Here is a 25,130-nt window from a genome sequence, read left to right as displayed (position 1 = left end):
GCAGCAAGGGATATTTTCCGTCTTCCCTGAAGAGCAGCATTATTTTGCTTAAATTTTTGGTAATATGTAGGCATTCCTAGTGCCTTCAGTTCTCTGGAATTACTGCTTTTGATCATATCTGAAACATGGAATTCCCGCTAGTGTGATTGCCATAGCAAATTTAGCGAGCAGTTACAGGACTTAAAAAACATGCAGTTGTGGTATTGCTGTTGTCAGCTGTACCCCTTGCATCCCTGCAATACATCCCTGCATTCCTCTCCCACTACAGAAATGCATTTGGCTCTCAGGGAAAGATTGATGGCCATTTGTCTGCTGGTAGCACAACACACAACTCTGTGTTTTATTTGCTTTGTGGAGAAAGGGGGAGGGAAGCTGCCCTGAGAAATTTTAGGTGGGCAGGATGGAATAGCCCTAACTGGAATTTGCCTGGGGCATCAAAGTTAAGGTGCTGATTTAAAATACTTCTTTCTGAATGGGATGTTTGTGGAGCAGTTATCTCCTCTTGAATCATGCCCTTTCCTGCTCTTCCTTCCTCTCCCTCTGCCAGGGAGGTGAAGGGAATCACCCAGGTGTTGCTTCCTGACTAAAACATAAGGAATGCATGGTATCATTTCCCAAAAAAGAGAGATCAGTAGCCATTTTATTGCTTCTGAGGGACATTTTTACAGTACTGGTGGGCCTGTATCTCAGCTAAACACTTCTGCAAACACTTCAGTTTCATAATGGAGTTTAAAACAAAAAATTTGACTTCCTCTGCAATTTCATATGTACACACAGTAAGGAAATTCAGTGACACCAGGATTTCATCATTGAATAATTCACTTAAGGTTACACAGTGGTGAGCAGCCATAAACATATTTGCAGGCTCTTTTATAATAACCAGGCTTTCTTGGAATACAAGAGCTACTACCATTGCTTTTACACTATGTATGTAACTTGGGTTTTTTAACATTGTAGGCCTTTGGCTCAAGAGATGTAGGGATGTGTGCTTTAGCTAGTGTAGAATATGGCTGTGGTAGGTTGTATCTCAGTCCCTTTCCATGGTTTACCATTTTATATTCCTCCTGCTTCTGGGCTGAAAAGTTAGATGCAAGAAGAGAAATCCAGAGGAGATGTAACAAAAACCTGGGGGGAGATATTTTTCAGCATCTACCAATTTTTGTCATTGTCATTTCCCAAAATAGTCTTTGAATCAGGGGTACTAGCTGAATGGAAAGAAAGTAAAATTACAGTTGTAAAGAAAAGTGTAAGCTTAGTAATATGCTATGAAAAGGGGCTCTCAGGGAACTATCTTGTAAGTACCCAGTGGCATTTTTGAAAAGCAGTGTGCTCATTAGCAGCCAAGCCTTCCCACACACTTATTCAAACTGCTTCTCTCTCTCCTTCTGTCCAACTAAAGAAAAAAGAAAGTAAAAAGAGGGAGAAGGAAGGACAAGTCAAGATGTTCTCTAACCTGTGCTGTGGCTTGGGATAGCATGGATGATACTCGAAATACCATTTCCTCTGCATGAATTAGGTAGTGGTTGGATAAGTTGCTATTTCTGGTGCCCTTTGTCCCACTTCAGCAACCACTTTGATGTAAGGTGATTAAGCAAGACTGTAGTTTGAATAGTGGATAAACTGGTTTTTAGTGTTAACATGTTTTGGGGTGGATGTTTTACTTTTTTGGTGTAGAAAGTTTTGGTTGCTGCTTTTTTTCTTGAAGCCGTTTTAGTACTACAAGAACAATTACTTTCCTCTCAACACGTTCCCTCTAATTGTCATTGTTTTTAGCCATTCTGGTCACTTGTACATGATTTGGAAGCAAATAATAATCTATGAAAAGGAAACAAGACACACACATCAATGGAACTATTTCAGCTCTGACAAATTAATGAAGCTGTTGTAGATGTCTTGTGTTTGCTAGGCTTTCTTTTTTGAGAGGCTTGTTTCAATATCTTTATTTTTAAAGCAATACATTGTCAGTGCTGTCATGATCTTTATATTCTACAGTCTGAAAACCATAAACCTTTGCCATTCCTGAGGCTCTTGGGGTCATCTTGCTGAGCAGTGGAGGGATGGGACTCAGAGAGGCCATGGGATTAGGCCCATAGCTTGTAACACAAATTGTATCATGGCCAGAGTCCAATAAGTAGGTATGCAATTTTTTGTGCTGTTTAATAAAATGATTAAGCACAGAACAGTGAATTATAAAGGGATTAATGGCAATGGAGGTTTTTATAGTAAAGCCATAAAGAGCAAAGTAAAGCTGATGTATTTGGTACCTACAAATGCCATTTCTTGCAGACATATATGTGTGCCATACAATTTTACTGGAATATATATGGTAACTATTTTTTCTTTTTAAAAAAAAAAAGGCTGTAGCAGTTTCTGGTATAGGTTTCTCATACTTCTAATTTCCATCTCTTTCAGGATGTAAAAGTACCCATTTCATTTCTCAAATGTAGTGAGAAATTCTCTAGACCAGAACCCACAATTTAAAAGCTTTAGTGCTGGTATAAGTAAGGTTTCAACAGTGTGATATATTTTCCCAGGCTCTAACCACATCAGGTTTTTTTTTTTTTCATGTTTAACTGTGACTTACCAATGAGAATGACTTTGCTTCATGTGAAGGCAGAGAACACTGATCTAAGCCCAGTGGAAACTGTTTGAAGTATCCTGAGTCATAAATGTCACTTCAATCTGCATTTATTCCTTCAGAGAGAGAATCTGAGAATGCTTTAAACCTTGAGCAACAAGTAGAATGTGACTAGAAAAAACTTCCTTTTATTGCATCTCTGTGGCAAAAGGTAGGGTTTGGGTTATCTCTTTGTGATTGCCTAATGTGTTTTTTAGGATTTGCAGTAATGGGCATATCAGGATCCATACCAGTACTTCACTGTTCTGTCACTTAGAAGTCTGAGGTCTAACTTGAATCTTCCACACTTTTTGGGTCTGTCACTTTTTGTTCTACCCAGTACTATTGAAGAGATCAGAAATGCTCACTTTCTTAAGAGCACTTTGTGCTCACTTAGAGCAATCATTTGTGTGTTTGGGGGTTGATGTGTATCTTCTTTCTCTTTTTTTTTTTTTTTTTTTTTTTTTTAATTTTTAAATTTTTTTTTAAAGCTGCACTGCCCTACTTCCACCTGGGTTTTCTTATCAGTGTGAATTTTAGCCATTCTGGTTACTCTTCTCTGGGCATTCATCACTGATGCCATGTGGGGGCAGGTGCATGGTGGGGGGATATAGGGTTGCCCCAGAAACCTTGCCAGTTCTGGGACTGCCGTGCTGCATCTTGGTGGCCATGAACTTCTGCAGCCCAGCCAGTGTTCCTCTTCCTCCTGTGAGCATGAGGCTGTTGGCTCTTGTTCAGCTTGTGTTCCTATGTAACCCCAAGGGATGGCTCCTGGTGGAGTTCATCTCCGTGCTGCATTTGTGAAGCTTATGATGTACAGCTGAAAATATTTGCGGTGGGTTTTTTCCCACAACATCCCTTAAATTTATGAATATAAATCTGAATTTGATCCTGTTGTTATGTTAATTAGCCTCTACCAGCATTGCATCAAGTGCTGGTTTAGTGACAAGCTGTTGATCCATCATACAGGTTGCTAATGAAGACAGAAGCTAATCTAGGACAGATTCCCAAGGGGGTCCTCTTGATACAAGCTTCTAATTTATTAGGAAGCCCTGAAGGGCTGTGTTTTGAGGTACTCTTTTGCAACTGTCTTGGTACAACAGTTTGCCAGTTCTAGTTTAATTAGTTCCATGAGAGGCTATATCAAGACTTGCATAAATTTTGGCTAAAATATTCATTGCAACTTGTAGATGAAGTCTACCAGTAGACTTCATCTACAAGTCTACTGTTCCTGCTGTGTAAGGGAATGATGTTCAGTTTACATCTGCCCTGACAAGTCCAGGTTGGCTCTTCTCAGATAACATCTCCTGACTTGCTTATAGGAAGCCTTTCTTCCCACATGAATTTAGCAGTTCTTCTAAAAAACAAGTCATATATTGTTGGATGTGTTATTTCCAAAGTATCTCACTTTCTGGAGTCTCAATAGTAAGAAGAATCTAGTAATCTGTCTCTTGAAGCAAGAGGTCAACAAGGCTGTTTAGATTTTAGATAGGCAACAAGTGACTCAGCAGAGCTAAAATCTTGCCAAGTTGGCTTCTGCTGGATTTAAAGCACAGAAAAACATTTGTCAGTGAGGACAGCATTTTAAGCCTCCTGATGCTTTTAGGCATTTTGTTAGTCTTGTGTGTGTTATTTCCTTTAATTTAAAGCTCTTGGAAGGTAATGTGGGGGTCATGCACAAGGAGTTCCTGCAGTTCAGGCTTGCCATTCACTTTGAAGTGCTGGAGTTGGAGGTAGTCCATGATCCCAAAACATGCAAGTTGGGAGCTGCACTCAGAAGGAATTGCTGAGTTTTTTGAAAAGTAGGGAACAAGGCAGTTGCATCTTGTTGCCTTTTATTCTTCTGATGCTTGTGTAAATACTCAATAAACATTATTTTTTACATAATGATAGCTTTCCTTTTTTTAGTTAAGTACCACTCAGTATGTTGCATTTGCTTATAAACCAAACCCACTTGGAAATAGGTGAGAGTAGAAATTTTCAAACAGGTAGGGGTGCAAGTAGAAAGATTGCATTTCTGTTTGGTGTTGGAGGTCTTGTGAAACTCTAAATGGAAGCTGTGGGACTTGGTGACGTGGGCCATCTTTGTTGTATCATATTTAAACAATTGCCTGTCTTGTTTTAGGAGCTAAATTTGTGGGTTTTTTAGAGTTGTAGGGTTGGGGTTTTTTTTAAACCAACTCTAATTTTGTTTGGCTGTGTTTATGAAGGGAAACCATTAAGCCCTAGAATTTGGTTGCTTAACAGGAAATATATTCTTGGTGTTTAACTTTTGAATAAAACCTCTAGTTTGAGCCCACAGTGGTAGGTGCTGACAGCATCTTGTCCCTCTGCTACCTTTTTTATTCCGGGATCCCTCCTCCAAGCAGGCTGGCCCATTTCAGCACTTGTTTCTGGGGCAGCCCTGGCTGTGGTGTGTTCTCTGTGGTGTCCCTGTGTGAGCCTGTGTGTGAGTCATGGGGAGGCAGGCAGTTCCAGGGATGTTGGGATTGGCAGCCTTCCACGGGTGAGTGGGGTGGATACAGTGCTGGTGAATTTACTTAGTTTCAGATGTGACTAATGTCATTCTTCTTCAGCTTAGAATCCTGTGGTTTGTTGTCTGAAAGACCCTGCATGTGGAGCCCACAGCCCTAGGAAATACAGGAAAATCCTGAAAACTCAGAAGCTTCAGATTTTGGAGCATAGGAAACAGTCAGCTCTTAAATAACAGACAATGTGTGCCTCAGTAGAGGTCCCTCTCTTCTGTATAAAGCCTTTTTTAGCATAAAGGTTGAGAAATCTTCACAACCAAGTAGATGCTGGGGGGCTCTTACCTTGCAGCACAATAGCAGGAGAGCACAGCTCTACCAGACCTGACTGCAGATGCTATCAGCAGCATTCATCTCTGCTGTGCAGAAATGGAAAATATTTTAGTGGTGAGTTAACTAGGAGGCATATCCTGATCCAGCTTTGTCACAATGGTAGATCGCTGCAGGCACTTATCAAAGTTACTCTCGCTGTGGAATTTCAGCTTGGGAGCAACCTTTTTGTCTTTCTCCACAAAGAGGGTTCCTCTTTGTTCTCTGTGAAAAATCAGGAGACTGTTTGTTTGCTTTCTTTAGATAATATTATTAAGGAAGATAATGCTTGAGAAGAAGACAGAAGCTGAACACTGGTTGAATGCTTTCTGTCTTTTCTGTTGCTCGCAGATACAGATCCTCCCTTCTCAGATCTCTGTTCTGGATTGTCTTCCTCCCTGTTTCACGTGGCTACATCTTTTTCTGTGGGTTAAACTAAACTGAAAAACCCAAAACCCAATCAAATAATTTATTTACTTATTGAGGCAGTGGCTTCATTTGTCTCAGCATATATTTTAACAGGGAACAGGGCTGGGGGAGAGGGAAGGTGTCTGCAGAAGAGATGGGTGAAGGAAGGAGTGGAGAGGGGATTTACAGCACCAAAGTACCACTCCCTGCTGTGCTTCAGCCCACGCGTTAAATTCTTTCAGTGACACAAAATCAAGCTGCCTTTTTTTTTTTTTTTTTTTTTTCCCTAAGGTGAATCATGCTAGGAAAAATTTACTTGTAGTAAAGAAAATCATAGAATGTAAGCCCTAATGTTTCTCAAGCTGCTGTTGGTGAGCTAATTGCCATGGCCTGTTTATAATGTAGTTGCATAGTTCTCTAAATTACTGCTGGCTTCTTCATTAAGAAAGGAGAAGAAAAATAAGTCCCCAAAGCCAAGTCTGTATAACCGTGGCTCAGTAATGAAAGTTTCATTTATTTAAACTTTTCCCCTCACATAAATGTAGATGGGTGGCTGGAAGGAGGCCAGGTTCAAAGTGTGGCTGGTGCTGTTATTCCCACCTGAGTCTGTAAGTGACCTGAAACTGTTCTGCATTTTGAAACTGTTCTGAGGGCTCTCTGAGGCTGATTCTTGTGCAAGTTAAGGATTCCATCAAGTAAATGCCACCATCATTAACACTTCTATTACTGACCACTTTGGTGGTAGTCATTGAGCAAATGCATTACTGTTGGGTGCAGGTGCAAGTCCCTGGGGTGATGCTGGTAATGCTGCTGTGAAGGGAAACAAGGAACATTAGTCTAATCTCCCTGGCTCAATATATGTTCATCAGATGAAAGATTTAGTTGTCTCCTGGGCACTGAAATTTGTAACTCTTGGAGTCTGTAAAGTCATACAGCAGCCATAGAAAATACATTGTTTAAAAATAATGTAAAAAAACCCCAAACCAGCAAAACAGCTGATTCAAATTAGTGTGCTTTCCCTTCCAAGTTACTGTACTAGTTGCTTTTGACCTTACTGTTAAAGAAGCAGTTATTGATAATGTTTTCCTTTAAACATATTTGAAAGTTGCTTGTACAGTGCTCTGTTCACATAGGCACTGAAGATTGCTGTGCATGGTGTTTTTATTCTTTATTCCTAGCTCTTGGTGAGGCCAACAAGAAAAGTTAACCTCACACTACATGTCCTGACTTTCAGGATCTTGTGATTTGTTCTTGCTGCTTTTTCTGAAGGGATCTTGAAGCCAGAGCACAGAATGAATTCTTTCGGGCCTTCTTCAGATTGCCCAGGAAGGAGAAGCTGCATGAAGTTGTGGACTGCTCTCTCTGGACGCCCTTCAGTCGCTGTCACACAGCGGGGACAATGTATACTTCAGACAGTTATATCTGTTTTGCCAGTAAAGAAAATGGCTGCTGCACTGTTATCATCCCACTTAGAGAGGTAGAGTTTTTTGTTTGTTTGATTTTGGGTCCTTATCTGCCTTTTTCTGCCCTAAGCCTCTGCTGCCACTTGACTTACCTTGACAAAGTGTTGTTTGATGAAAAAGAGTAGGATGATTGTGTGTATCCTGCCTACAGGATGGTTGTAGAGCTTGTTCTGGGATTCACTAGGGCCTGAGCTCCTAAAAATATGGGTGATTCAAAACACTCCTCAAATTGAAGTACGGATAGGTAATGCAGCAGGACAGAACACTGCCAAAACAGAGTCTGCTTGGCCCAAGACTTGGACAGGGCTCCTGTCCCAGATCCACAAACATGTACATCCAGCATGATGTTGATGGGAGACTGGCTTGGACCCATTTCAGCAGTGCAAAAGCATCCTTGCCTGGGATCAACACAGGTGTTGAGCTCTCCCTCCATAGACAGCCTTCAACAAACCTGTGGGTGCTTTGCCAAGCTGTAGGGCAGAGAGAAAGAGGGGATGTTGTGCATGCAGTGATGGGCTGACAAATTTCCATTAAATCAATATACGAGTTTAAATGGAGGGAGAGCACAAGGGAAGGTGGTGGGAGTAGAACAGGAGAAGGAAGCTGTCAGCTTACACCTGCCTTATCTGCTGTGGATACAAGGCTGTTATGATCTCTTAATTAAAAGCTTTCCTTTCATCCTGGACTAATAATAGAGTAACATCCAAATCATATCGTAACTATAGCTACTTACCTTCCTGTTGCAGAAACAGAAAACAATATGAGAACAGTGTTGTATACTTAATGAAAATTAACAAAACAACTGGTTTTCCCCATCTTCAAAGGTGGGAAAGTAAATTTCCTCCTTCACACCCAAAAATTGATCAAGTTGACCCTTTTATAAATAATTTTTTTAACCATACATCCCTTTCTTATCTTTTCCCTCAGTCTGCTGTTTAGAAGTAGGATGCAAAGCAGTTTAGGAAAAAAAAGACCTCTGGCATACTTTTTGGCATCTGCTTTGAGTTTCTAGAGAGACCATGAACTTCAGGCAGTAGAATGTGTTTGATCAAGGAAAGCCAATATGAATAACCGCATTTAAAGCGTGCATATGAAATGCTGTGTTTTGGTACATGTAGAAAATTTGAATATGTTTTTGTGGATGTGGTGCCTGATGTGTTTTCTGTAATGTCTCTGGAAAAGGTAATCGGTATAGAGAAGATGGAGGACACAAGCCTTCTCCCTAATCCCATCATTGTTAGCATAAGGAGTAAAACAGCCTTTCAGTTCATTGAGCTGAAGGACCGAGATACTTTGGTGGAGAACCTGCTCCAGAGGTTCAAAGAGGTGAACTCCAGCAACTCGTTGCACTGCAACAACTTGCAAAATAACAATCAGGTACTGAGCTTTTATTTTATTCTTAATTTAATATGTTTGTCCATTATTCCACTGTCCTGCCTTCTTTGGGCGGCCTCCAAATTGATCTTGAGCCAATGCTTATCTGATGCCACCTATAAAGACCTGGCTGGTGGGACAGAGGACACTCACAGCATAGTTGTGATTGACATGCTGGGGAGAGCAGGGACTGGGATGGGCAGCTGGGTTGCCCTTCACAGAGACTTCCACCTCCACAGTTTGGGGGAATGGGCTGATAGAGACCTCTCAAAGTTCAGCACAAGCTAATGTGAAACTTGGCAAAATAAGCCCATGTGACGGGAGAGGCTGGGAACTGGCTGGTTGGAAAACAGCTGGGTGGAAAAGGTGGAGGAGGAGTCATGAACAAGTCAAGCCTGTAAGTCAGCTGTGTGCTCTTACAGTGCAGAGGGACAACCCCATATCAGGTTGTACTAGCAGGATTGTAACCAGCAGGTCATGGAATGTTATATTCCCTTTTATTCAGTACTTATGAGCCTGATAAGGAGTACTGTGTCCAGGTTTGACTCTGCTCAATTACACATGAAAAGCATTGATAATTTGGAGTAAGTCTAGTGGAGGGCTGTAAGCACATGCTTTACAAGGAGAAGTGGAGGGAGCAGGGCTTCCTCAGCCAGTCTTTGCCAAATAGTGGCAACCTGAAAGATAAAGGCAAACTCTCCTTTGATATGCCAGTTGAAAGACAAGCAGCCATAGCTTCAAGGTTTAGCAAGGAAAAATCTAAATAGATAAAGAGAGATTTCCCCTCATGGTTAGGCAGAACTGGACCAGGCTGCCCAGAGTAGCAGTGCTCTCTACTTTCTTGGAGCTACTCAACTTGACTGGGCACAGAGCCCAGCAACCAGGGCTGAGGGCTCCTGCTTTGAGCAGGGGATTGAAAATGATAGTCATCTCCAACCTAAATTGTTCTGGGATTTTGTCTTTCAAATCATTACAGTAGAAGACTGTTGGGTAGCTTGTCATCAAGGACACTTAGAATTGGCTAACAACTTTTGTTTTAAAGTAACAACCCTTTTCCTGACATACAAATGAATGACATTTTGTATAAAGTCTTGAGTAAGACCTTTCCTCCTGAAAGGTGTTACAGGTTTTGATGCAAAAGGCAAAGGGTAACCCAGCTCTGTCTTGAGGACAGTTGAGGATGTAGTTCTTAGCCTTTTCTGTCATTACCACTTTGATTTGGCATTGCAGAACAGCCTTGCCTTCGGATCCATGTGCGCGCTGGGGGATGATGAGCCTGCGTGTCTGGGAACAGAGGCTTCACACGGGAAAGAGAGAAGTGAATGTGAAAAGGAGAACAATTACTTGCTCAGTGCAGAAGCACTAAGGTCAGACTTTCATCAGTCAGGAATGCCAGGCCTTGATTTTGGAAAGGTATGTAACATTTGGGGAAAGCTGTAGGAGTTTTAGGTTTTGTTTTTAAAAAGCTGGGGTTATATTCAGACAGATAGGTGTTTTTAGTAAAATGCAGTCTGTATTAGTTGGAAAAGTTAGATACAGGATAACAGCTTTTTTATTTGGTTGGACTTTTTTCTTCTCCCTCCCCCCATTTCATTCTCGTGAATATTTCTAATTTTTATCCCTGTGTGGTGAATGAGATATGCAAAGTGGGGAAAGTCAAAGTCCCTAGAATAGACTTCCCATTTCCATTGGTAATGGAATACCTTGTGGAATTTCCAATATGTGAAATGTTTTTGTTTACCAAGTCTCACATGCACATGATGGTGTGTTTTTTTTTTTTTTTTTAATATATCTTCTCATTCCCAGTCTAGGGAGCAAATCAAAGAGAGCCTGTGGGATGACCATTTTGTAGAGTATGGCAGAACCGTGTGCATGTTTCGCACAGAGAAAATCAGAAAACTTGTTGCTATGGGAATTCCTGAATCTTTAAGAGGCAAACTCTGGCTGCTTTTCTCAGGTGGGTATGCTTAGAAATGTTGGCTGTAGGCATAATCTGATTCTGGAGATGGCAAAAAATGTAGGCAAGAAATCTCTCAAAGGCAATTAAATGTCCTTTACAAGGAACCTGTGATACTGCTTAACGAAGAGACATGATCTGAACTGAGCTAATATATGCAAGGAAGTACACGGGTAGATCTGTAAAAGTTTTACCTCAGAATGATATCATATGATGTACAGAAGACTCAAAATAACATCTTTGTAATCTATGTAATTTGAAATTAGCATCGTGTTTTCATAAAACAATGTTCATCTTCAAGCAGCAATTAGATTGTAGCGTAAATACTGAGTTAGCCCTAGACAAATCAGATTATTGCAAAATAATGGCAATCTCAAAGTTGGCAGACCTGCTCCTGCTTCTTGTTGAATGTTGGCAGGGCTTACAGAAACTGGAGATGGAAAAAACAACTCATTTCATCGACAGATATGGCAGAGCCAGAATGTGCCTACAGTGTGATCTCAAGTTTAGTCCTTAATCCAATATATGGCATATTCAGACATTTGTAAATGTGGAGCTTTTCCTCCATGAAGTATGTGAACAGTGCTGAGTACGTTTCTCCCAGTAATATGTGAGGGTGGTGAGACACTTGGAAGGAGTTGCCCAGAGAATCTGTGGATACCCCATCCCTGGAAGTGTTTAAGGCCAGGCTGGATGAGGCTTTGAGCAAGCTGGTCTTGTGAAAGGTGTCCCTGCCCACAGCAGGGGGGTTGGAATGAGATGATCTTTAACCAGTACTTTCAACCCAAACCAATACTTTCTGCTGGAGACATCTTTTGCTCAGTCAAGGTGTTCTGAATGATGTTGTGTCATGTGAGCTTTGCTAATACTTAGTTTTTAAGACGTGTATTCTGCTAGGACTTTGTCCTTTAGGTCTGGATATTCACAGACCTTGGGGGAAACCACCTTGCTTATATCCTTTTGAGGAGTAATTCCCACAACGCTTAGGTTTAGCATCATCCTTATCCACTCCCATCTTCCTCTTTCTCCCTTCCTGCCGCCTGCAGACGCGCAGACGGATCTCGCCTCGCATCCTGGCTACTACGCGCACTTGGTGGAGGCCTCCATGGGCAGGTGCTGTATGGCGACGGAGGAGATTGAGCGCGACCTGCACCGCTCGCTGCCCGAGCACCCGGCCTTCCAGAGCGAGATGGGCATAGCCGCCCTCAGGAGGGTGCTCACCGCCTACGCCCACAGGAACCCCAAAATAGGATACTGCCAGGTGAGGCGTTCCCAGCGGGATTGTGCTCCCTTGCTGCTCCTTCCCCTTCTTCCCACTCTCTGTTGTTCTCTTAGGAGAACAAAGAAAAGTGGCGCTTTTTATAAATAAAGACCTTTTAGTTGGAAAAGTACATAGTTTTAGATATTAAATGTCATTTTTCCTTGGAAAACAACTACATAGTGTTACCTAAAGGCTCTGTTATAACAGTGATATTCCTTCATATTCCTTCGGCATTTTGCAAACTGCATTTATAGTTACAGGAAGGGAAAAAATTGTTTCTGATGCTTCTGTTTGTTGAAAAGGGCATTTCTTGGACAATACTTGGAAGCAGTGCAGGGCAAATTGGCCTGCACAGATGAGATTTTATGTAGTGCACTGGGGCACAGGCTTAATGAACCTTTCTGCCACTTTCTTCCAAAACTGATGATAAATGATAAAAGTCATTTGTCTAGCTGGTCAGCTCCCTGAATTCTGATTAACATCAGAGTGGTCCTGATACTGGAATATAGGGGGCAGTGAAAGCAGCCCCAAAACATCTTGCAGTATCAGTTACCTGCTTTGTATCTTGGCAAATCCAAGATTTTCTCCTTTGTTTCCTATTGCTCTTACAAAAAGCAGTATATGTAAGATTAGAAAACTTGCTATGCCTGTGGGTTGCAATTACATATTTGCTGTGTATTCTCTCTTTTTCTTGCTGTTTTTTTCTTAGTTCTTAACATCCTGTTGGGCTACTTTTCTTTCTATAAAAATAGCCACAGCTGAGCTCTTGTCAGTAGGATTTGCTGTCACTAACAAATCCCATTTTCTTCTTTGCCCTTGTAAGTCTATGAATATTTTGACCTCCGTGTTGCTGCTGTATGCCAAAGAGGAAGAAGCCTTTTGGCTGCTGGTTGCTGTGTGTGAGCGGATGCTGCCGGATTACTTCAACCACCGAGTGATAGGTGAGCTTGTGTTTGTGGTCCTGCAGGCTAGGAAGGGGCAGCCGTGTGGCACAGGGGTGGGGAAAATGCTCAGGGTCAGCTGGGGTCCAGACCCCATGGATGAGATGCTCCATGTGTGGTGTGCAGGGACAGCAGCAGTGGCTGCTCAGATTCCAGTCAGGGCTGGTTTTAGTCTGAAGGGTTTGAGCTGCACAATCTGTAAATGCTCAACTTCACAGTTTGTTTTTTTCTTTCCTGTTGGTCAGAAGTTGGTGACACTTTTGGCTGTTATATAAATAGAAGAGCTTGTGGGTCTTGGCTAGGAGTTTGCAGTGTTAGAGACTCAGGCTGTTTAAGATGAATGTAGGAAAGATCTGCTTTGTGATCTGCACTGTCTGAATTGCCTGGTTGCTGGAGCAAGGCAGGCTTGCATCTGCACTGGCCCTTTGTAACGAGAGCTGACACAAGTCCCTCTGCCATGCACTGTGTGTGCTGTGGCTCCTGTATAGTGCCATTATTTTTAAGATTGTTGTGCAGACTGCCTAATGCACAGAAAGAGAGGGGCTAAGCAGTATTTGTTCTTTGCAGTCACTTCCTTCCCTTACAGAAATGTTTGATAGCTTTTCCCTTTTTAATGCTAACCTTAGTCTGTAGCTGCAGCATTTGCTGTTACAACCTTGCTGTGGCAAAGAGAGGGACCAGGGTCACGTGTGAGAAAGTGAGGATAGAAGCAAGTCCCTGGCAGTAGTGGTTCTGGGAGCTAGAAATGGTCTGGGCACTCTTGTGCTGCCTGTGGAGTGGAAAGAGACACTTGAGAAGATTTCCAGTCTTTTCCTTGAAGGATGGTGTTGTCATACCTCCCTCTAGACACTGTGTCACTGCTCAGTTTCTGTCTTGTCTCTGAATTAGCAAAAAGGTAAGTTAAAGCTGAGTTATTCCAAAGCTTAGCTGGATGGTTAGCATGTTTTGTGGTGCTTTGAATGCTATTGGTATTTTCTGCTAGTGGACTGGACTTTGTAACTGTCCCACTTGTCAGAATTTTTCTTCTTGTCTCCAGACATGACTTTAAACTCCTGTTTTGATTACTGACTTCCATGTTTGTCTGTCTCCTTCCTTGATAAAAGGAGAGAAACACAGCTCTATCAGTGCTCAAGCATTTCTAGATATCAACAGCGTGCTTTGGATTACTCATAACTTTCTGATGCTTGCTGGGTTATTGCCCTTAAGTAGCATTCTCTGCTACTCACCTGAGTTGTCTCACCTCGCCAGCCATATCTCTGCCTTGAGTTGTTCTTGATTTGTGCTTTGCATCTTGCCTGTCACTTGCCATGGCTACAGCCTACACTGTGTAAGTGCTGAAAGTTTTGGTTGTCCCGTCTCTCTGTTTGCTGGCCCTCTTTATCTTTACACAAGGAAGGAGTGCTGTGTCTCTCTACTGCCATAGCTCACCACAGTGTGAAGAGCCAGAAATTCAGTTCGGAAGTTGCCCTGCTCTCCCTGGCTGAGTGGCACTGGTGCAGTTTTGCAGCATAGTTGCTTTATTGAGCACAATTTCTGCAGCTCTGCTTTACCCTAGAACTTAATGTGCCCAAATCGGTGCTACTGATCTTCTCCACCCTGCCCCTCCTCTGGTTCCTGTTGCTTGAGTTAGTGTTCTTGGCTCTGCATTGCAGTCGACCTTCTTTTTTGATTTGCAACCAGCTCTTGTCTAAACTTTGTGTTGTTTCTTCCTGTATAACACTTCCAAGACCAAACTTTTCCTCTTTGTGCACCCTGCCAATACTGTTTGTCCAAATTTTGATCTCTCAATAACTTTGGTGATCTCTGACCTTGCTACCCGTCACTGTGCTTTTCCTCTGCAGTGTCAGCCAGTAATCTCTGCGGTCCAACCAGCTACCAAACTTATGACCTTGGTTATAGCAGGCCTTCTTAGCTTCCTTTTGTCTCAGACCTTTTCTTTACGACTTTGGAAATCTTCTATTTATTTGTATGTGGGTTTATTTAGTTAGTTAGAATTTTTGCTTTCAAAACTTAGGCAATTCAATCCTACTCTACCTTCTTACTTTCATCTCCCTCCTTTAGCATTGCCAGCTCTGACCCCTCTCACAAGCTTTTTCATTATTTCACTGCTTGCAAATGGGGAAAGCCTGCAAGCAGGGCTCCTCCTTCAGGAATTCCCTCTGTCCTTCTTCTCTCTGCAATGCATAGAGGAAATTATAGGCAGATAGGTGCAGGATAGAAACAAGTTGTATATGGGTCAAGAGTGGTAGCAAGGGTCAGGCATATCCTATTCTCAATTACCATGACTTTTTCATCCCTGCATGAACCAGCAGGGCATCTTACCCCACTTTACCTGTTAGACTGTCATCAGCTTGACACTGTAATTCTTGAAACACTGAAAACCTTATTTCATTTCTCTGATTTGCCTTTTCAGTCCTGAAGATGTCATCTATCTTGCATCTAAGATCATAATTTTTCAAATGCATGCCCTGGTGTTTTCCTACCTCATTATGGTCTCATGCTGTAATACAGATTCATTTGCTCAGATTTCATGTTTTCTGGGAGCCTAATGAAAAAAATAGACAGAAAAGTCCATTTTAATACATCTGCTTGACTTTCATCTACAGTGGCAGCACTTATTATAAGGAGATCTGTGAAAGATCTGGGCAGTGTTGCATGTTCCTCTTAAAGCTCTGGTTTTGCTCATGCTATCTCTAAGTCTGAAATTATCTATTTATATATGTCTTGCCTATCTGTCTCTGGCTTCCTTCAAATACCTCTAAATCCAGCTCTGGTTTTTGGGTCTGTGTAGGCTATGGCTATTAAATTGTTTGCATTAAGCTTATAAAAAAAAAAAAAATTGCCCTCTGTTCAGTAACTCCAGTCTGTTTTTCTCCTTTTCTTCAATCTTACGGGAAGCTTTTTCTTCAAAGCATGATGCTTAATGTGTTTCTCAAAAGCTTTTTGGATGTCCATGGGCTTTTATTTTTGATTTGTGGTGCTGTAATGTTTGTTCAGTCACCAGCTGAAGCTCTTTTGGCCTGATTTGAAAGGTTCTAAGACAGAGAAATGTCATAGCTATTTTTTTCCCTATGATTTGGATGCGAAGCCAAAAGATGCTGGCTCTCTGCCACAAATTGTCCAGGTTATATTCTGCTTTTGAACAACAGAAGTTTTGAGTGCTAGGGATATATGTGTTTCATATTATTAATGAAATATTAATTAAAATTGTGTCCTAATATTAGCAGAATATGGACTATAAGAAAGAAATGAAAAACTTGAAAAGAAAGACAAAATAATTGAAAAGTTAACTGCATTTTGTATTCAGGAATATTTTTAACTTGCAGTGTCTTTGGTCAAAGCCCTGATGTGGCAAATATGGTTTGTAGACACAGTCTGCTTCATTGAGAAGAAACTACATTGATTCTGTAACAGCTGCTGACAAAGCAGAACTGAACTAGTAGCTAAACCAGAGCCCAGATCTGCTCCTTTGGAAAGACTGGTTGGGGCAGTTAGGAAATCTTTTATCTGGGCATTGCAGAAATCTTTTGTTCTTTATGTGTAGATACATATGCTTGTAAGTATATATTTGTATCTCTGCATGTACTTTCATGTAAATATTATTATTCTTTCTTGTTGTGTGTAGGCATATCTGGACTTCCATCCTACATTTTCTAAGTTAGAGCAATTCCTTTGCTGCCCACTTGCTGGAGTACATACATCAGAGAGGAATGTGTACTGTCTTATTTTTACTGCATACATCTCAAGTGGAGCAATAAAATCCTTTAAGATTGCTTTTGCTAGCACTTAATTATTATGTGCTTTTGTAGCCAAGACCAACAGCTGCTGCTATTGCTATTTCATTGCACCCTAAAGGTGCAATGAAAACCCTAAGTGCCTTTAGGGGTCTCCTAAAGACACTTAGGAGAATTAACACACTTTTTGCAGAAAGTTGTACAGTAAGGTTTATGGACACAAGGGTTGGGCTGACATCACAGCAGGAGGATAATGGCATTTTTCATTGTAGATGTGTGTGTGTACCTTGCCTGTTTAAATTTTAAGAAAGTCTTGCAGTTAACAGTTGACAGCAGTGATTAGCTTAAAAACCAATTTTTTTCTGTGTCATTCCTGACTAATGCTGTTCCTTTATAACTTGTAGGTGCTCAGGTAGACCAGTCAGTGTTTGAAGAACTTATAAAAGAGCAGCTTCCAGAGCTGGCTGAACATATGAAGGATCTGACAGCCCTAGCTTCCATCTCTCTTTCCTGGTTCCTTACCCTTTTCCTCAGCATCATGCCCCTGGAAAGTGCTGTGAATGTTGTGGACTGCTTTTTCTATGATGGCATCAAAGCCATTTTCCAGCTGGGCTTGGCCATACTGGAAGCCAACGCTGTGGATCTGTGTAACAGCAAGGATGATGGGCAGGCCCTGATGATTCTGAGCAGGTATGGCCACACAGGAGTGCTTCTTTCATCTCAGGCTCTTCTGCCCTAAAACAAAGGCATTGCTCAGTAGGCACCAGGGCCCTTCTGTGTCACCCTGCTGCTGCTGCTGTCGCAGTGTCTGCCTTAAACAATGGCTTTGAATGTTGGACGAGATGTCCTGTGAAATTTCCTGGCACTGCCGAGACATGCATCGCCTGCGTCAGCGTGCAATATTTACTGCTGCTCTCCGTGCCTTCCCTGGACTGACAGGCTTCCTGCTCCAGACTTCAAGGAGACAGAAGTTTTCTTCCTTGGGCAGCATTTAGTCTTTTGGCTGGCTTACTGTTCCGCAAATGAGTAATCACAAGGGCATTTTTGAAAAGTCTATCTTGCCCAAAACTCAATTTATTTCTAAATCTGAGCCATAAGACTTATTTACCTATTTGAATTGAGAAGAGCACGGTGCAATGTGATCTGTGTTCTATACATTTCCTCTCTCCAGGTTTTTAGAGCATGTCAAAAACGAGGAAAGCCCTCTGCCACCTATTGGTAATCACCATGCATTCTTCAGCGATGACCAGGAACCCTCTCCAGTGACTGAAATAGCAAACCTGATTCATGACTCCTATGAGGTAAAATAATTCTTTGTATCTCTTAGTCAGTTAAGTTAGAATTTTAAAGAAGAAGGTTTGATTCACTTTGCAAGCTTTGAAAGTTAATACACTTCTTTACAGATTCCATGACTGGAGTGCTCTCATGCACAAGACTAGGTGTAGTATGAGTACCTAGATGAATTAGAGGCTGCATATGCTTTTTCTTCAAGGTCTCACTGCACTTTGAAAGTGTATTTCCACTTAATACAGGTGTCATAAAATACAACACAAATAATAAACTTCTGTTCCTCTCTTACAGAAATTTGGAGACCACTCTGTGGAACAGATAGAGCGCATGCGCTACAAACACCGGATCCGTGTCCTGCAGAGCCACGAAGATACAACCAAGCAGAACGTGGTGAGCAGGGTATTGCTTTGACTGAGGTAGCTCAGCATTGCCTCTGGAGACACCTGGGTTTAGTTTTTAAAAAGGGGCCACCAGGTCTTGAAAATAATTGCTGACTCTGCAAAAAGCTCTTTCCTGGGATGCTGATGCTTTTTCTTTGGCAGCCATGTGCATTATTGTAGTTTAGGGTGGCTTTAAAGTTCTGAACAACTGCAGGACTGTCCAGCCCGGCACCCTGTCTGTGACTGTGGCCAGCCCTTGGCAGATGCCTGGGGAAGAGGAGAGACAGCCCCATACGCATGATGCCTCCCAGGCCTCTGTGACCTGTAGCTTAGGGACTTCCTGTCTTTGTTTCTAATAGCCCTTGAGGGATTTCTCTTTTCATGGATCTGTCCAACTGGTGAACCTAAAGAAGGGGGAAACAGTGCAAAGATTTTTTTAATAGTGGTTTTCAGCTGTTCAACCTAAGGACAGCTCGTGAGTCTGTGTGTGTCAGTGATTTCACTTACATGATTTTCTTTCTTTTTAAGCTCAGAGTTGTCATCCCAGATGTTTCAATTCTTCCTGAAGATTTAGAGGAATTATATGACTTGTTCAAGGTTGGTCTCCCTGAAAAGAAGGGGATGCACATCATTGAGGCTTCTTTGGGCATAACTTCCAGCTGTTGCTTGGCAGTGCAGCACTGACCTCCAGTCCTCTGCCTGTACCGTGCTCCCTGAGTGGGATCTTGCCATTTTGTCCTTTGTGTGGTTATGCAGTTGTTAAAGAGGAACAGTAATGTACTGATTGTTCAGAGAACTGCTCCCAAGATTTTTTCTAACTTTCTGCTTGGGCATGGTCCTTGACAAGCTAGCTTCTGTTAACTTTCACATGCAGAATAAATTAAATATTATGTAGCTGTGCTCATTGGCAACTTGGCAGTGCTTTTAAATCCTGTTCTCTAAATGCTCTTTAAAGGCAGACTCTTTTCTCCATGGGGAAAAAAAGCCCCAAACCCCCACAACCTTGTATCCTTGCCATTTGTTCCAAATTTTCTCAAAAGTTTTTTTTTTTTTTTTTTTTTTTTTTAAACTAAAAGCAGTTCCAGTTCCTTTTTCTCAAGCTGATGTTTGATAAAACACACAATAAGGTTGGAGACAGGGACATCTATGCTTATACAACTATACTTGATTTAGAGCTCCAAGCTGTAATTATTTCCCTTAATGGACCATTTCTTCTGTGTACTGTTCATAGCCATAAATACTGAGAATATGACTGTGGTATGTTGTTAGTGTTACACAGCTTTGTCACCAAGAGCAGCTGTATCCTGCCTCCATTAGTGGTTGTAAGATGATGCTGCTGGGGCTTGTTCTTCAGTGCTTCCCTCCTGCTCCTCACTGCTGGATTTGATCTTTAACTAGTGCGTGCCCCCCTAATTTCATTTTTGAGAGTTCCTTTTTTGTTATTCCCCTTGCTCTCCCAGGGACATCTTGCTTTGTTGAGACTCTTTGTTTTGCCTGTCCCTAACAGAAGACTAATGCTACAGTATTCAAATGGGGAGGTCTGAGAGAGGGTAAATGAGCAGGTCAAGCCTACACTTTACTCCCTATTTTTTACAGAGGTGACCCTCTGTACCTTTGGCTGCTAAGGAACATCCTGGCTCAGATGTGATTAAACAGTTTCAGTAGCCCACAGTGAATTTTTTCAAGAATCTGCCCTGTATCCCTTCATCTTTATTAATTATCCACTGGAAATTGTGAGAGTGGCTGGCTGCTCTGATGAAAGATTTGCTTTTTCACACAGGAATGGTCTTGGTAATCACTATGACACCTTGCACAGAGCAAATTTCGAGCACATTGCAGCATAGCTTGATGTGAATGCCTTTCGCAACAACCGCTCTCATGTGTCCCATTTCTCCTAGAGGGAACACTTGATCAGGTGCTACTGGGAAAGCGGGAGCGCGGTGCCGGAGCGCCACGACCCCAGCAGGCCGTACGCCGAGCAGTACCGCATCGACGTCCAGCAGTTCGCCGGCCTGTACCGCCTGCTCTCGCCCTGGACCTGCGGGGAGCACACCGACCTCCTCGCCCACAGGACCTTCCGCCTGCTGGACGAGAACATGGACCGGCTCATCGAGTTCAAGGGGCTCGCCAGCTGCTTGGGTATCGCCTGCTGCGGGCTGGGCCGGGGGCAGAGCTGGGGGTGGCACGGGGGGAGACAGCAGTGGTAAAATGCCACCTAACGGGCAGAAAGGATGGTTTCTAGGGCTTGTAATTAGCCATATCAGTGACCTTTACTCATTTTTTTGTGTTTCAATCATCTGAAGTCAATTTGATCTAAAAGACAGCCTGAGGACATGATTGAATGTTGTATTAGAATATTTGATTTCTCAGACAGTAATAATTTTATTGAAAAATCTTGTATGAGTGAAGAATTACACTTGGGTCTGCACAGAATGCTAGGAAATCCTCTCTACCGAGCTGTTGCTCTGAGTATACCTCTGAAATCTCAATGTGCCTCTTTGAAACTGTTTCTTGAAGACTTAACCTTACACAGCTGACTGCTGCCTGCCTTGCGTGTTGGCATTAAGCAGAAAAAAAAAATCTGGCCAGCAGTGACTGAGGGCTATACTAGGGCTGCTCTTGAGGCTACCAGCTGTCCTAATAGGTGAAACTGCCTGTCCAAAATCTGGCTGAAGAAGAAAGTGGCAGATCTCAACTGATGTCTGACCTCAAGTGGAAAAAAATTGAATTCAAAGCTTCAGTAAAATTCAGTGATTTTGTATTCTTTGCACTTAGGATTTTTAGATTTTTTATGTGAACACTAAGGCACCCTGTATTCTCTTTTTATTTGATTCTTAGAGGGATACAACTTTTAATACAGTATTTGAGTACATTTGAAAGTGTAGAATTTAAATTTACTGGTCATTGAAAATGTGAATTATATTACATGTGAAATAGTTACCTCCTTTGGGCTTACTCTATAAAACAGCAGTGAGGGCTGAGGGGGAGAAATACTAAGAATGTGTAAGAATATCATACATACGAATATGTATGGTGTCCCCAACATTATCTGTCTTCCCTCCTGCTCACATGTCTGTAAATCTATGGCAGCAAACAGCCTTTACTAGATTCCCTGCCATCCTCCTTGATATTTTTAAATGGTGCTGAAGCTCCATAGGGTGAGGTGCTCCCAGTCTGTTTCATGAGAGCAAGGACCAAAACAGATGGCTGTCACCTGCTGTTCCTCATTGACAGGCACAACCTGAAGTTATACACTGGCCTTATGTTTATTGTCCATGTAAACAATTATCCTTTCTGCACAGAGACATACCTGATTTATTTTAAACTGTGGAAGTAAATGCTCTGGTTCACTTCCTTCTTGTTCTTTATTTTCCATACAGATGTTATGTATAATGGAGAAATGAATGAAAAGATAAAGTTACTTTATAAGCTGCATATCCCACCAGGTAAGAAATCTGAAAGAAAATTAATAACTCAGTTTCCCAAAAAAATCTCCTGCTTTTGGGAAAAAGCTGCTTAATGAAGAACCCCGTCTTGCTTCCTTCCAGCTTGGAGCATACAGGATGTGCATTTGTAGTTACACTCACTGCATTTTACATATTACTCTATTGATTACAAATGGAACCTTTTTGGATGAAATATAGATAGATTGTATAGATTACAATGTCAAAGCTCACACATCTGTTGCATTCAGAGATCTTTTGCAGCCAATTATATGGTTACTTCCAGACAAAATACAAACAGAAATAACATTTTTGAGTGGCTTGTAGTCCATGTACAGTAGTGATCTCCTTGTATATCTTGATCCAGTTTTGATTAAGTGACAAAATTCTGTGGTAGTTTCTCTGTGCAAAGTTATTAATTAAATGTGCAGTTCTTGGCAAGCTTCCAAGTGCAGCACCAGTCTTACAGGAACATTTTACAATATGATTTAATGACGTTCTTTGAAAGCGTTTGCAAAACATCTTTGCACAATTACTTCGCTTTCATCAAGTATGCAGATTTTAGAAGAATAAATGTCATGTCTAATTCAAAGGATTAAATTTGTCACATTTCTTGGATAGCTCTCACAGAAAATGAACGAGACAGCCAGTCACCGTTAAAGAATCCTCTGCTGTCAACATCAAGACCACTGGTCATTGGAAAATCAAACGGTATGTCCAGAATGGCTCTCTCATGTGAGTGCATGAGATAACCAACTTTCTACTTGTGATCCCCACCATGTTATTTCTGCTCTCTGGGGTTTATTTTGAAATGTAAATTTACTCCAGTGACGTGAAAATGAATTCTAGTTTTTATGTCTGCTCCAAAAAAGGTGATGCAGTAGATTACCAAAAGCAATTGAAGCAGATGCTGAAGGATCTAGCCAAAGAAAAGGATACTAAAACTGAAAAGGAATTGCCAAAAATGAGCCAGGTATGTTCCTTAGAGGCTGTATTCTGTTTTTCAAAAAGTGTATTCAAAATGAAATTATTGAATTTAACAGTTTGTCTCTCTCTCATGAAGTATAACTTCAGCCTGAACTTGAATTCAGTCCTTTAAGCATTGAGGATTGGGCTCCTCTGATTCAGGGAGCGAGTGCTTAAAAACTTTCACTTTTAAAAAACCACCTTCCTAGCAGTTCCCTCTGCTCAGACTGGCTAGTGAATAGAATTTCAGACTCACCCTCACCTGCAGCAGAACATGCAAGCAAACAGGCTCATGCAGGCTGGAAATAGGCCTCCTCCTAAGCCAAAGGATTCCCTAGAACATTTTTCTTCTGTTTTTCCATACCCACTCTGCACTAAAGCAGTAACTTCTTAGTCCACCACACCTGGAACTTGCCCTGTTGTAGCCAAACACTGACCAGAACTGCAGGAAGACAGCTGAAGGCTGTCACAGTCTTATATCTGTTTCCTAATGCCAGTAGCTTTCTGTGTTGTTGGCATAAGGAAAGTTACTGTAGGGAAAAGGCCCCATGCTAATAAAACAAATGTACAGATGTGCAAAGAAAGATGGGACTGCCCCCAGAATCCCTTCTGTGCTTGTGTTGCTAAATGAAGTTTTAAATGGGTGGCATGTACCTAGCCTGTCAGCTCTGCAGGGGTTCATGATCTCATCAAGGCATCATTTCACTGAGGGCTCACAACTCTCCTAACAGGATATAGGGAGACATCCTCTGTAGCCTGATAACCACCTGAAATGGGTGAGCAAGGGAGAGACAAAAGGAGCTGGGCAGGGAAGATCTCTGAATTGTTTTAGAAGAGCTGGGAAAGAGGGGAAAGAAATAGAAGGGAAACTTGTGGATGGCTACTTTGGTTGTGACCCACTCTGTGTAGCAGCCAGCAGTAAGGGATTTTCCCTTGCCTTGTCTCTCACTTGCCTGTAGATCATCTGGCAGGTCCTGATTTCCTTCATCAGGACATCAAAATACTTCACTGCCCTCTTCCCTTTTTGATTTCAGCACAGGGTTTCCTAGCACCACTGGGGGTTGAAATCCTTTCTCTACAGGTTTTTAAAAGCAGGCATAAGTTATAAAAGACTATATAAATGTACACAGTACTCCACCTGCCTTTGCACTACCGTGCCCTGCCTGACTCCTGCAGTGATCCTTAGTGTGGCTGTTCAGGACTTTGATGCTGGCTTTTCATCCTTTACAGAAGGAGTTCATTCAGTTCTGCAAAACGCTGTATAGCTTGTTTCATGAAGATCCAGAGGAGAACGATTTGTATCAAGCCATTGCCACTGTGACCACACTGTTACTTCAGATTGGAGAAGTAGGACAAAGGAGCATCAGCTTGGGGAGCGGGTCAGACGAGTTCACTGAGGACTTACAGCCCGAGGCCTCTGCTTCAGACCAGGATGCTGTTTTTACTGACACTGTGAAGACCCCTCACAAAGACTCTCAACCTTCACCTGAGACTGAAGGGGACTGGACTGTCTCTTTTGAACATATTTTAGCCTCCCTCTTGACTGAACAATCATTAGTTAACTTCTTTGAAAAACCCTTAGAACTGAAACCAAAGCTTGAGAACGCAAAGCTGAATCAATACAGTCTCAGAACAAATGGAATGAGCTGCCAGTCACGGAGTGAACATGCAAGACCAAGCATGCAGTAGCAGCAAACATATCAAAAATGAAATGCACTGAAATTACGCCAAAGGACATACTGTAAAAGGCTTTCAGTTGGCAGTGGACTTCTGGTATCCAATTTGTTGGTCTGTGGTTTTCAGTTAAAGAGCTTTAAAAGCTAAAAGGGTGTGTAGGTTTGTTTTGTGCCATTGACTTACTATGTTCTTGTTTTGAATGTAAAAGGAAACATCTGTCTACATTGTAAAGAACTGAAGCCCTCTTCTGCATTCGGAGAGCAGAGGCTGGCTCCAGTTGTCTTTTTTTACGCAGGGGAAAACACTCCTTCATCTGCTGTTCACAGTTTGTTTTGGTTGCCTTTTTTTGCACTAATATTGAAAACTGTTTCAATGCTGGGAATTGAAACTATTTTAATATATTTGATTGTATTCCAGTTTTTATGTCTTGCTGAAATGTTAAATGTACATGGACTGTGCTTCTGATGTTGGTCTGTGAAGACATGCACTTTTCAATAAACCGTTTTTGTACAAGACTGGCATTGACAGTATTTACTGGTTTAGGGAAGCTAAGGGCCTTTAGTCCCTACTGCTTTAAACAAATATGCTGGGGTAGCATGATCATGGTAATTTCACTAATCAAAACCCTGTTTCTGTGTTGTACACAGAGCTGCTTTGGGAGAAGCCTACTGAGTCTGCCTAAGAGGCCAGTGGGGCACATCATCCACATGAGATTACACACATGAAATATTGATCTAGCAGTTGAGTTTTTCTTGTTGTGTTTTTAAACAAAGTGAACTTAA

The 25,130-nt window shown here is 41.8% G+C and overlaps 1 protein-coding gene across 3 annotated transcripts in view; it reads left to right on the top strand.

Annotated features, from left to right (window-relative positions):
• TBC1D8 (TBC1 domain family member 8) overlaps positions 1 to 24,863 on the top strand; it is a 49,201-nt gene extending 24,338 nt beyond the window's left edge. For 2 of the 3 annotated variants that reach the window (XM_030234338.2, XM_050971455.1), the window contains exons 6-20: positions 7,132 to 7,339; positions 8,508 to 8,702; positions 9,930 to 10,112; positions 10,506 to 10,656; positions 11,703 to 11,917; positions 12,741 to 12,858; positions 16,997 to 17,282; positions 17,764 to 17,893; positions 18,174 to 18,272; positions 18,791 to 18,859; positions 20,161 to 20,401; positions 21,643 to 21,708; positions 22,327 to 22,416; positions 22,578 to 22,678; positions 23,902 to 24,863. In XM_030234338.2, coding sequence (XP_030090198.1) covers positions 7,132 to 7,339; positions 8,508 to 8,702; positions 9,930 to 10,112; positions 10,506 to 10,656; positions 11,703 to 11,917; positions 12,741 to 12,858; positions 16,997 to 17,282; positions 17,764 to 17,893; positions 18,174 to 18,272; positions 18,791 to 18,859; positions 20,161 to 20,401; positions 21,643 to 21,708; positions 22,327 to 22,416; positions 22,578 to 22,678; positions 23,902 to 24,360 — 2,611 coding nt within the window. In that variant the 3' untranslated portion in view covers positions 24,361 to 24,863. The remainder of the gene's footprint in view (positions 1 to 7,131; positions 7,340 to 8,507; positions 8,703 to 9,929; positions 10,113 to 10,505; positions 10,657 to 11,702; positions 11,918 to 12,740; positions 12,859 to 16,996; positions 17,283 to 17,763; positions 17,894 to 18,173; positions 18,273 to 18,790; positions 18,860 to 20,160; positions 20,402 to 21,642; positions 21,709 to 22,326; positions 22,417 to 22,577; positions 22,679 to 23,901) is intronic. The other variant, XM_050971460.1, reaches the window with a different exon arrangement.
• The last annotated feature ends 267 nt before the right edge of the window (positions 24,864 to 25,130 follow it).

This window comes from Serinus canaria, chromosome 1, assembly GCF_022539315.1.
Source record: "Serinus canaria isolate serCan28SL12 chromosome 1, serCan2020, whole genome shotgun sequence".
Lineage (NCBI taxonomy): Eukaryota > Metazoa > Chordata > Aves > Passeriformes > Fringillidae > Serinus > Serinus canaria.
Note: the sequence above shows the minus strand (reverse complement) of the source record. Positions and strands in the feature narration are given on the sequence as shown.